The 13,244-nt window shown below is 44.3% G+C and overlaps 1 protein-coding gene across 4 annotated transcripts in view; it reads right to left on the reverse strand.

Moving 5' to 3' along the window:
• The window catches only part of SLIT2 (slit guidance ligand 2), a 211,925-nt gene extending 206,516 nt beyond the window's left edge, over window positions 1-5,409 (reverse strand). For all 4 annotated transcript variants that reach the window (XM_060278968.1, XM_060278967.1, XM_060278970.1 and 1 more), the window contains exons 1-3: window positions 4,688-5,409; window positions 1,525-1,596; window positions 302-373 (exon numbers count right to left, since the gene is read on the reverse strand). In XM_060278968.1, the coding sequence (XP_060134951.1) occupies window positions 302-373; window positions 1,525-1,596; window positions 4,688-4,869 (326 nt within the window). In that variant the 5' untranslated portion in view covers window positions 4,870-5,409. The remainder of the gene's footprint in view (window positions 1-301; window positions 374-1,524; window positions 1,597-4,687) is intronic.
• Window positions 5,410-13,244: the final 7,835 nt, after the last annotated feature.

Below are 13,244 nucleotides of genomic sequence, written 5' to 3' on the forward strand. Positions count from 1 at the left end.
CATAAGACTGCACCAAGTTAGAGGTTGTAATTCATTCCCTCCAGAAAATCTGTTTATGTCCCTAGAACTCTCCACAGTAGATTGCAAATAAATCTTTCAAAAAATGAAAATTACATTTCAGTTTTCCCCTCTATTCCACATAGAATTGTTCCCTCTATTCTACTCCAATTTTATTCTGTCCAATAAGAATTCCAAGAGGGCAAACAAATCCCAGTGGTTTAACTCAAAGTAGAAACGGGGAGGGCAAAGGGGGTGGGGGAATTATACCAACTTGCTTTCAAATCAATAAAAAGTTACTTACAGTCTCTCCAGTTCTTTCAGGTCCTGGAATGCCCCTCTTTCAATCGTACTAATCTTGTTTTCCATGAGCTGACTGAAATGCAGAATATGAGATTTAAAACAGCTAGTAATCAAACGATGATTAACACCTGTTATTACAGCACTTTAGCAATGGGGAAACTTGCAATCGGCTCCTCTTTATTAACTTCACCAATTCTCACTCTATTCTTAGACTTCCCATCCAATTTAATGTGTTTAAGACTTGTCACCTTAAACTCCACTATGACTTTTTTTCCCCAAGGAAGAGAGAAAATACCCTCTCCGTTCTCAGAGACCTTAAACCTGCTCAAGAACTTGAAGGGTCAAAGGTGATAAAAATATATGCCTTCCTTAAGGAAAAAGTCAAAACTGCTGCTCAATTACAGAATGTTAAAAACATGTACAAGAGATTCTTTTTAAAAAGAAAGAAAGAAAAAAAACGAGAGCGACACTTTTCAATTATAAATCAAGTTGTTTTCAACTGAAAATAGTTAATGTGATTTTTTTTCCCACAAAAGGAAAAGTTTGCAACTTTTCATCTTCAGAATGAAATATCAAAGCCAATCCAATTGTTTGCAATTATTCCCTAATTTAAAACAATTTTGTTACTAGCGTGTCTCAAAGAAGATTTTGTGTTCACTGAAAGAGCCGTCATTACTGTACAGTATAGTGATTTTTTTTAAATCTACAGGCCCTGAGAAGGACTTAAGAGTTATTAAGTAACCAGGCTTTATATATGGTAAAACTATTTAAAAGTTTGTATCAATTTTTGCAGAATTTGGTGTAAAAGCAAATTGCATTGATAGCTTCTCTTTCCTGAATTTCCCTTTACTGCTTCTGACAATCCTAAACTCAAAATGCATTCAAACAAATTAATTCAGTTAGCCTTTAAAAAACAGATATTTCTCTTTACAGCCTGCTAAAAAGCATTTCGTTTTCAGAAAGTCAATAATTTCCTGTATTTATAGAGTCAAGGAAAAGAATAAAATCGCAAGTGGCTACAATACAAAATTGCTACTGTGGCATGCTTCCAAATTTTTATGTCATCTCCCAACTGCTTTTTCTCATACAGTGTAACTTTGGTTGTCGTTATTTTAGAGGTTAAGTAAAGAATTAGCCTTGTTGATAAAATAAGTCATTTTACACAGAACTGTACAACTGCAGCATACAACAGCAACAGATAAAATACAACAAAAGGCAACTTACAGAACTCGAAGGTGTCTTAGGCCAGCAAAATCAGTCTTTGTGATCCTTGTGATATTATTGCCATTAAGATCCCTAAGAAGAAGTAGTAAAATTAAAACATTCCAGAACTGGTGACTATTTATTAAAATCAAATAAACAATAAGAATTTGCAACAAAGAATTTGAGGATTAGTATCTAACTGTAGGTTGGTGCAAATTCCTGAAAAGTTTGTGTAAAAGTACTTCTCCTTAGCAGATTTCATTTGCACTTGTTGAAAAAGCATTTGGATATCTTGTTTCTAGACTGTTCCTATCATGAAATAGTGAGATTTGTGGCATACCATTCACCAATTTGACTTTTTCGTGATAGGAACAGTTATGATTAACGACTGCTACCACTGCCTCTGGACAAGTCCATTCACTGTTTTTAATGGATGGATGAGAGATACAGAGATGAAATCAAGACATGTTTACTTAATGATATTCTTAGTGTGTTACTTCCTGAACCTACAGAGAACAGGGGAGAAATCATTGGCCCACTTCTTCTGTCGAGTACTCAGAGACAACCCCTGCAGACCATTACAACAGGAGAGCAGTCAGGAACACTGGCATCAAAAAGTCAAATGAATGGTGGAGCAAGGAGGAAGTGGACAGTAAACATCTGACAGCTTTCCTGGGGCCCAGGATTTTTCTCGAAGGCATCATCACCTCTGCAACATTCCTAAAAAAACCCAGCATTCCTAAAACTTACATAGCCATGTCTACCCAAGCAAATATTTGTGAACTTACAAACAATATGATCCAAGTGTTCAACTCTTTTAACCCTATGTTTGGCTTAATTTTTTAAAACATTTTTTATTATTATTTTAAATCTCATTTAGTCCTGTACTTGTAAAAGGTACAACATATTTACAAATATGGGAAAAGCTCAGAATCTCAATTCATTCCAATTTGGTCATTATTAGTTAAGTAAGGAACAACTATATTTCCGTGACTTCAGCTTGGATTCACTACTTGAGTAAAGTTATGGAGGAAAAGCTTGATATGGAAACTAACCTTAAGTCCATGTGCATTATATTTGGGGAAGAGATTTAGCACATTCCACTGAAGAAAAGTAGCAGGAATCTCAAGTGATCTACAGATTTCCCCCCACCTGCCCTTAAGACTAATGAGTCACTGATATTTTTCTCTGAGTTTAAAGCAAAAATGCTAATGACTCTCTATTTTTTCTCCCAAAGCTGCTTACATTAATAGCTACAAAGACAATCAGGACGTGTTTTGAAGAACACTCTTAAACCTAACTGATCAGTCAGGAAAGATCATAATAGCTAAGAATTATATGTCAGATTTACTTAAATCTATGAAGTGGGTACTAGGTACCTCCTCAATACTTGTGGTATCTTTGGAACAATAAACTGCTAGTACAACCAATTCTATTTTGAGAAAACAGGTAACAAAAATCTGTGTGGCAAGCAAGTGCCATGTTCCTTTTAGTAGGATCTCTCTGCCTCCAGCCCCAAATTATTCACCATTCTGTACAAACGATTTAAGTAATGTAATTTGTTGGGGGAAGAATTAAGAATTCCACCTTTGGGGCAAAGGAGTATTGTTAAAAGCAGGATTTCCTAGTAGCAGGAAATACTCTTGTCTTGATTTTTAAAGTGCCTTCTTGAAAAGTCAGAGTAGGTTTCGTAAATTGCTTCTGGGTGCCTCAGGGTAAGAGATTCATAAATGAAATAAATAATATGGTTTGTTTTTGTAAAAAAAGAAAAGAAAAAAGACTAAGTGAAACAAAGGAGGATTGAAACGGGCTGCTGAAGTTTGTCTTGGTGACTCCACTTGGAGCTAGTGAAATTTCAGGCAGAGGGCTTTGCAAATTACTCTTCCCATTTTAAGTTTCTCCACAGAAGTTGGCCTGAAGTGTTTTCTACAAGCTGTTTTCTACAAGTCATTTCCGCAGGATCAGAAGAAAAGGTGTATTTCAATCCGTTTATAAAAGGGGAGGGTTAAGAAGATAAATATGGAGGGAAGCATGGAAAGGGCCATCTCACAGATAGTCTCTTCCTGACCCACAAGCAGTCTATTTTCCTTATTACTGCTGTAAGGGTGGGGGGGGGGGGAAGCAAAGCAGTGGAACTAATGGCCTGGTTCTTTCATGTCTCCTTACATTACCCAAACCCCATAATGAGAATTGCAGGAAAGGGAGGAAGGAAGGTAAGTAGGGTTTACCAAATCAATAATTTAGAAATAAAGGAATAACTTGGGCATTTGTTCATGGAACCTGAAGTATTCCAAAATAAGGAGCAGCTAATTTGAGACTGCGATGTTCTAAAATAAGACACATTGATCTCTGTGTGTGCATATGTGTTCTAAGGCAGCAGAGAAAGTGATAAAGGACATCTGGTGTTGGTACGACACACACACACAAAATGAAATAGCGGAAGTCCTACAGAGATTGGTGGCCACAAGCACTAACCACAACACAAGCCATCTGCAACATACATTGATTTTTTTATAAAGGTGGTTGGGGGGGGGGAGAGAGACCCATAAGGAACTCCATGTATTGATCGCTGGTGCTGCTTTTTTGCATTTCTCCTGCTGTTTAAATCAACAAGCTTGCCTTTTAATGGTTGGGCTCTTATTCGTTTCCACACTTGTAAGCCACTTTTGGCAACTTCTTTGTAGAGCAGCCCAAGCGGGGTATAGCTTTGTAAGCCCACAATAAAGAACTGCATTAACAACTAAACAAAAGCAGGCATTATAAAGGCAGCAAGAGGCGGCTCTTCAGAAGGGAATGAAGCTCTGAAACTTCAACTGTGAACTACTCTGAAAGGCGGCTGCTGCGCATCGTACCTATGATGCAACTATGCACTGTAGAATTGCTGTTTCAAAGCTGGGGGGGGGACACTAATGCGCCCTAAAAAGGAACCAGGGAGGGTGTTGTGAGGAGAACTGAAAGCACTAATTCCATTTTCACTTAGCTTTGCTTTAGAAAAAATGGGGAGGGGGAAATGCCTTTCATCCTCTGGCAACAGCAATGGGTTGCTTGACATGTTGCCTTGGCTGTATGAGAGGGAAGGGGGTGGTAAGGTTGCTGGGACCTGGGCACGGGGGCGGGGAGGGGAGGGCGGCAGGTGTGTGGGGGGAGATAGATCGGAAATCCGCAGGGAAGGAAGGCGACTTACAGCCTCTCGGTGTTGCGAGGGACGTTCCTCGGGACGCTCCGCAGCGCCAGCCCGTGACAGTCGACGGTGCTCCCGGAACAGGAGCACTGAGCCGGGCAAGGCTGCGGCGCCACCTCGCCGAGGTGGAGCAGCACCAGCAGCGCGCCCGGGCATAGCCAAGCCAGCGCCACCAGCAGCTTCATCGTCTCCTCGCGGTCACCGCCGGATCCCCCCCAAGAGACGCGGATCCGGCGCTGGGGAAAACCCGATCGCTTCCCCCTTCGGTGGTGGTGGTGGGGATAGAGACCCCCTCCAAAAAAATAGAGACCCCCCCTTAAAAAATGAAAAAATAAAGCCCGCCTCCCTCCTCCTCCTCCTCGTTGCAAGTTCCAAGGTCCCAAGGCAGAATCCAAATCCCCGAGCGAAGTCAGGGCAGGGAGTCGACGTCGAGGCGGATCCCCAGGCAGAGTCCCCCTCAGCAGCAGCCCTCCTGGCCGCGGTGCGGAGGTGCGAGTCCCGCCGGCGGGTGGGGGGCCGGCCGCCCCTTATGGAGGTGAAGGCGAGCCCCTCGCTAGTCCGCTGGCGAGGCGGGCGGGCGGGCGGACGGCGCGCGAGCCCAGCCCCTACTGGCGCCTGTTCTCGTGCCTCCTCGTCCTTTTCAGCACGGCATGTTGGAATCCCGCTCCGTCCAGGCTAGAAGCCCGTGAAGAAGAAAAAGACGAAGAAGAAGAAGCCTCCGCCGCCGCCACGAGCCTCGCGCTGCGCCGCCTTCGGAAAAAGCTCGCTCTCCCCGCCGCCGCCGCCTGCGCGGAGCTGCATTGCGACCGCCGGCGAGCCCCTAGAGCGCGAGCGCCGGCTGCATGCTTCCTCCTCGCCCAGAGAGAGACCGAGAGAGAGGCGGAGAGGAGCCTGGCGAAGGCGAGGGCGGCAGGAGCAGCTCCACTCACCGGCACCCCCAACGTCGGCGGCCGCGGGCTGCGCTGCACTGAGGAGGATGGACGCCGGTAGAGGTTAAGAATCCCAGGCGGGAGGAGGAGGAGGAGGAGGAAACGCGCGCGCGCTCTCTCTCCCTAGCACACAACTCAAGCGCTTTCTCTCCCGCCCTCGCCGCCGCTCCTCTCACTCCGCTCCTGCCGCGAACTCCCGCGGGCAAGTTCGGCGGCAATCAATAGGTGGTCGCACAAGCCACAAAACGAAGCGCAAGGGCGAAGAGGAGCCGCTGCAGCAGCAGGGAGCCCGCCGCAGGCTCCTCTTCCTCCTCGGCGCCGAGCGGTCGCTCCGGAGCCCGATCCTGCGGCGGAGGCGACCGTGGAATCGAAGCACGCACTCACTCACACACACATACACACACACCGCTCCCCGCCCAGCAGCTCCCTCCTCGAAGCAGCTCAGGAGCCGGGTGGGAGGGGAAAGGGGCGGGAACGCGCGCCGCCTCCTCGCGCCAGTCGCCCGGAGACAGTGGCGCTTCGCGGCTGCACCTGAGGGGAGAGGTGAGCGGCGGCAAGTGGGCAGCTGCTGCCGCGAAGGGAAGAGGCGGCGCCGGGGGCTGGCTGGCGACAGGCGGGGGAACCAGGTGCTGGCCGCCGGGCCCTCACGTTTCCTTTCTCCCCAGGCACTTTTTTTTTCCGGGAGCAAGTGCCACCGAGGTGGCTCTCCGTTCACGCGCGCCCACTGCCCGTCCTCGAGGATCCCGCGAGAGCGCTCGAGGGCGGACGCAGGCTTCCCTCAGAAGGTGCGCTTTCCGCAAGGCGCTGTGCGCAACTCCCCGCGGGAGACGTCCTGAGGACGAAGTTTCTCAGGTTCGAACAAGTGTGCAAGCTAAGTTTCTGGCCCTTATGAAGGAACATCACTGCTTCTCTCCTGCCATTTTTATGTAGTATTGTGTGCTTTCTTTCTTTTTTTTAACCACGTTGGGTACTTCGACGCCAAACCGCGCGCCCTTTTATACAGTCCTTGAGCTGCGTCTTCCCTGGCCACGCCTCGATGTCTTCAAGGGCCACCGCTGATTGGAGATCTTGGGGAGGGGGAGAGCCAGGCTGACAAGAGAGGCGCACGGGAAGGGGAAGGGGACAGCCTTGCAAACCCGCAAGCTGAACTTTCCAGAGAGTAGCAGCGTGTGTGACTTTGCAGAGAATTCTCAATTGTCTCCAAACAGGGCGGAAGGAAGGAAGTGGACAGACTTGAAATCTTCTCACTGGACGTTATAATTGCATCTGTGTACTTTGGCTTCACCACAGATGATTTTTTTAAAAAAAATTTTTACACATTTTAACAACAAAAAAATAAGAGTGGCTAGAATTCCATATCTAGGTTTTAGAATTAAAGCTGAATTATTTGCGTATGCACACCCCAACATTCATAAAGGCCATATTCTTAAATAAGACATATCTGCTGATCGATAGGGTGAATGTGGACTCTTACTACATCCTGATGCATTTTTCATTAGGGCTACAACAGAGTGTCAGGCCTGAATACATGACAATGTTTTAAAGCCTAGAGGCTGAAGCACTACTGAGGTTGAGGATGTTGGATCATAGATTTTTGACCAGCATTTACATTTACAGAGATTTAACTGAAGCATCATGAAAAAGTAATGACAGCACCTCCCACAACATCAATACATTGATTCTGAAAAATCTTAATTGTATTTTTATATATGGACATCTAAACATTGACAGCCACTTCACTCTGCAATTCCACCCTTATAGTTATTGCTCTGGATTTTATCTGAGACAAAACAAATAAAAAATGTTACACATAGCTTTCCATACCCCACAAAAAAACATACATCCAGCATCAGTATTGGACAAGTATTCAGTCCAAATTTTGACCTGCACTATAATATATTTTTTAATTGATTCATGGGAGAAAGATGAGTTATTTAACCCATATGCTTAATGGATTAGATCAGGGCACATGTCTAGAACAGGCATAGGCAAACTTGGCCCTCCAGATGTTTTGGGACTCCAACTCCCATGATCCCTAGCTAACAGGACCAGTGGTCAGGGATGATGGGAACGGTAGTCCCAAAACATCTGGAGGGCCGAGTTTGCCTATGTCTGGTCTAGAGTCAGTAGATCCATTGACTTTTGTTTTCATGAATATATATATTATTTTTTTACTACATTTCTATTTACTGCCACTCCCCTGAGAAGGAAGAGATGTGATGGCGGCAGGTAACTCCCTACGGAGGGAGACAGAGGTGTGTGGAGGAATGATCCATGGTTTCACTTGTCTCTATACTAATGCATGGAGTATGGGAAACAAGCAAAGAGAACTTGAGCTCTTATTACAGGGTGACAAAGTCAAATGTGGTGGGATGAGACTTATGCTCAAAAGAAATGGATCAAACAGGAATGGGGGACGTGTAGCATTATACATCAAGTGTGTGTACACTTTTAAAGAGATCCATGACTTGGAGCATGGAAGGCTGATTCAGAATATATGGGTAAAACTTGTAAGAAAGGAAACAGCAGTGACCCTAATGTGGGTGTCTGCTATAGACATTCCACCCAGTCTGAAGATGTAGGTGGTGCCTTTATTGAGCAGATTACTGTAGCTCCCCTTTTTGAATCTTTGGTAGTCGTGGGAGACTTTAACTGCCCCAATATCTCTTGGAACTCAAACTCTGTCAAGAATGTAAGGTCCAAAAATTCCTCAAATGCTTCGCAGAAAATTTCATTTCCCAGAAGGTTGAAGAAGCAACAAGGTGCTCAGCTCTCTAGGACCTGGTCCTCACTAAAAGATCCTCACCAACGGATCACCAAGTGAAAGTTCAGGGAACCTTTGGAGGAAGTGATTATGTCCTCCTGGGTTTTATGATACAAAGGCAAAGGGAAGCTGAGTGTAGTCAGACATGCACTCTGGACATTAAGGAGGCTGGTTTCAAAAAGCTTAAGTGGGACAGGCTTCCACAAGAGGTAGTAGACACTCTTTCCTTGGAGGTTTTAAAGCAGAGGTTGGATTGCCACCTGTCATGGATACTTTAGTTGAGATTCCTGCATCGCAGGGAGTTGGATTAGATGACCCTCGGTGTTCCTTCTATATCTACAATTCTAGGATTCTGTGGCACTAGAGGAGCTAGATCTATAAAGATCTGAAGTTTAATGTGAAAAAATAGGTAGTTTGCACCAAAATCCTTAACAGAAACTTAGGAAGTTGGCACATAGCAACCATTGGTACAACTAGTATTACAGACAACAACTGGCAATGGCTCTCTAATAATGTTTTAGGGAGGAGACCTTCCCAGCCCTGCTTGTAGATGCCAGAGATTAAATCTGGAACCTTTTCTACAAAAAGCTACATGCTACAGCCTTTCCCTATGTAGTACATTCTACTGCTTTTGTAAATATCTCACTACTACAGCAATAATGAATCAGAAGCCACAACCTTACATAATTTATGAAACTGACAAGCAGTTATTCCATATTGTAAATGGTCTAACCCAAGGTTGTTTCAAGGTGGCTCTCACCATTTTGGTTTTGTCCTTCCTCCTCTTTTGTTTGCCCCACAAGGCACTGTGGTTTTTTGAGAGACGGCATCATGTGTGATTTTGGAAATTGTGCTGAAGCAAACTATCATAATTCCTCTTTGTAACAATTTTTTTTTTAATCCTACAGAGCATGTACTTAGAAGCTCATTAGGAAGATACAAGCTAAATTTCTCTCCTCTTTTCAGCTTCCATCAAAATTTATTAACCCATGCCCCAACCTTAAAACGTCATCAGAATCGTATTGTTGGTATTGTCAACCCATCATTTCCAGGGGCGGCATTTCTGTAGCCACTCACTAATTCCAATGTGTGCAGCATACTTATGAATGAGTTTATAACATTGTTGTCACTGAACATTTCTGACAGCAGAAAGGAGAAGAAAAGTAATTTCTCTTTAGGTCTTGACTGTTTGGGAGGACCAACACACTTGGTTATTAGTGCTTGCAGGAAAGGGACACTAAGGACCTAACTTAACGATTATTGTAAAGAAAAGAATGTAAAGAATCTTAAGAATCTGTGGGCTCACAGCACAAACAATTCAGTGTGGAAATTGGGATCCTCAGAATATCTAGGGATAGTTTGGGGAAGATGGGATAACATCCAAATGGGTTTCTATTATTTTTATTATCTATTAAATTTATATTACAGTAGTCATCACCTCCTGGCAAATACAGTAGAAGGGGAAGAAATGGAGGCAGTGAGAGATTTTACTTTCTTGGGCTCCATGATCACTGCAGATGGTGACAGCAGTCACGAAATTAAAAGACGCCTGATTCTTGGGAGAAAAGCAATGACAAACCTAGACAGCATCTTAAAAAGCAGACAAAGGTCCATATAGTTAAAGCTATGGTTTTCTCAGTAGTGATGTATGTTAGTGAGAGCTGGACCATAAAGAAGGCTGATCGCCGAAGAATTGATGCTTTTGAATTATGGTGCTGGAGGAGACTCTTGAGAGTCCCATGGACTGCAAGAAGATCAAAAGATCAAACCTATCCATTCTGAAGGAAATCAGCACTGAGTGTTCACTGGAAGGACAGATCCTGAAGCTGAGGCTCCAATACCTTGCCCATCTCATGAGAAGAGAAGACTCCCTGGAAAAGACCCTGATGTTGGGAAAGATGGCTGGCACAAGGAGAAGGGGACGACAGAGGACGAGATGGTTGGACAGTGTTCTCAAAGCTACCAACATGAGTCTGACCAACTGTGGGAGGCAGTGGAAGACAGGAGTGCCTGGCATGCTCTGGTCCATGGGGTCACGAAGAGTCGGACACGACTAAACAACTAAACAGCAACAAAGTCATCTGATGGAATTTTGCACGATTTCTTGTCCCAAAATACTGCCACTCTGCTGCAATAAGGATGTCTGACCCAAGTCCAGGCTACTCCGGTGTCACAAGTGTACTATTCAGGTTACTTCCATTTGCAAAAAAAGGGCAACACATATGAAAGATGTAAGCAAGTAGAAGCATGTGCATCAAAGCCATAAACTTTTATGTGGGCCATTGTACTCAAGTTCATTTTTCTTTCTTAATTAGCTATTTGTATTAAATAACATATCTGTAGCACAGGGAGTGACCTCAGAACTGGAACTTATCCCCCACCACCCACCAGAGATTAAAGGTAGAATAAGATAAACTTAGCTGATTAATCACTGTCATCTCTGTTAAACAGGTTTTTGTAATGCTTCATTACTCGCTTGACGAATGACGGCATACCCACCTTTCAGCTATTTGAAGAAGGCAGAGAAAAAGTTTGACTGTCTTGAATTGGGAGAGGGAGTGAGTTGTGAGTTTGCAGAAGCTGAATCATATTGGGGCGTAGGGCTGTCCCTTGCAGTCTAGTGTAGGGGGTGGCAGATTTGTTGGCTTTTGTAGAAATATTTATTGACTTTAGCATGTCTTGCTAATACATCTGCAAATAAAACAAATATCTCAGAAATGCCATAAGTCTTCAGTACTCTGCACTGAAAGAAAATCAAGCCCCATTAAGTTACCTATAGACTTCTTGCCATAGGTAAATGATGTCAATACCTGTAGGTCATATTCTATAACAGCAGACTTCAGCCTGTACAATAGAATTTTCCTTTCATCTTTCCTTCAGTTTCCTCTACACACTCTCTCACAATATCCAGAGAGTTGGAGGACCTCTGGAGAAGATTTTTGAGGATGCATAGGAAGAGAAAGTCATTTCCTTTTACCAGGAAAATGACATTGCAGGCTGGGAGCAAGCCCTACCCATGCAAATGGGGCAGGGTAGCCCCTGCACCCTTGGGGGGTCCTCGGCCACACCATCCCTGGCCGACCAATCCAGACAGTCTGCGGGCATGGCACAGGCCATTTAAACTGCCCGTGCCCAAAGACTCCTGCCCTCCCTCCCTAAGGTTAGGCTCATTATTTCTTGACCTTGCTATGGACCTCGGTTGGTCACCCGTTGAAGGGGCCTGGTAGGAATTTTTTCCACTTGGCAAATTGACACTGGCCATTTGGTTTTTCACCTATCTTGTTGCAAACTGTCACAACTTTGAAAGGTTTGGTGGTTAGGCATTGGAGTATTAGATTGAAGGGGAGGGGAGGTAGTGGCCATCATCTACCCTTCCTAATTCAAGGGTATTCCATTAAAGGAATCCGAGGGGCGTGGTCTCTGTCCGAAGCCCCAGATGGGGGGGGGGCTAGGGCCATGGCACAACCTCTGGGGGTGACCCTGGGAGAGTTCCTAGATGATGTGCATCAGCAGGGCTCCCCCTACTGGTGGTTAACCCTTACGATACTTTCTGTGGACAGGCAGGAGTCAGATATAGTGTGGTTTCCAATGCCTAAGCCAATACCACTCTCATTCTGTAACTAATAAAGTTGTGGCCTTTTTTTCTCCCATTAACCCAAAATACTGTTTCATGTGTCTTTATTCCAGCATCCCGGGAGGGTTTGGGACCTTGCCACCCAAGGAGGAAGTTCTAGTGCTAGAGCAGAACTCTGTGTGTGCAACACTGTCATTGCTTCTACCAAGAAACTACAGATTCAAGTTTTGATCAGTAGCAGAACATTCACACATGCAAGGACAATGTCTTGTGACACCTTAAAGCCTAAACAAAATTATTACTGCATAAACTTTCATAAAGTAGAGTCAGCATCATCAGATGCAAGAAGTGTAATGTTCACCATAACACTTCATCGTCAAAGAGCAAGGAAGTTGTTTGAAAATAGGCAAGAGCCACCTCTAAAACAGGATTTGCCAGTGATTTCCGCACATGACACAACATGGGTGACAGCTGCCTTTCAACTTTAGTATTGCAAAATACAACTATTTAGTTCGCTTCCCTTTTCTGCCAGTAGCTTTTATTTTCGACAGTAATGGAAAAGAAGAAAATCACAAGAGGTTTCCATAATGCCTTGTACACCAAAGTCCCCTTGCTTAATTTAGAAATTATTATTTCAGTTACTGATAAAGAAAATATAGATAATCCTTTGAAGCTTTATTGTACAGAATTTATGTTGCATGCAAGATCTCCCCATCAGACACATGTGCTGTACAGTCAGCTTCCACGGTGTTTACTGTCTTCTGGGAGAAAGGCAGGAGCGAGGACCTTTTGCTCAGTCTCATCAGGTCTCTTTCTCCCTATCAACATTCCACCGTAACTTGAAGAACCTTTCATTCCAGAAAGACTTGGCCAATACCCGAGTTTGCTGTCCCATTTCCTGTATTTTTATACTGCAATTGATTTGTCGTAGCAGTATCCTTTTTAGTGTTTTTGTCTGAAGGTTGGTATCCAGTTGATGCCCCTCTGATGAGATAAAAAGTGCTGACTTGGAACACTGAGGAAGTCACTCTCTGCTATTCTGAAGAGCCCCCTAGCCCTCTGGAGCAGCTTGGAGTGGTCTCCAAAGTCTACGCTAGATACTGGGGCTCCCAGTTTCTTCTCCAATAAGTGAATTTTCCATAAAAAACAAAAGCACTGTAATTCTCGTTCTGTGAACTGATTAGATCTTTTATTGAAAAACATCCTTAGTGTCTCCAGCCGGCTTCCACTAATAGGACAAATCCTTCTAGCAAATAAAACAGAGCAAATAGCTGCCCAGACCTCCTGTTCTGC

Source organism: Zootoca vivipara, chromosome 9, assembly GCF_963506605.1.
Source record: "Zootoca vivipara chromosome 9, rZooViv1.1, whole genome shotgun sequence".
NCBI lineage: Eukaryota > Metazoa > Chordata > Lepidosauria > Squamata > Lacertidae > Zootoca > Zootoca vivipara.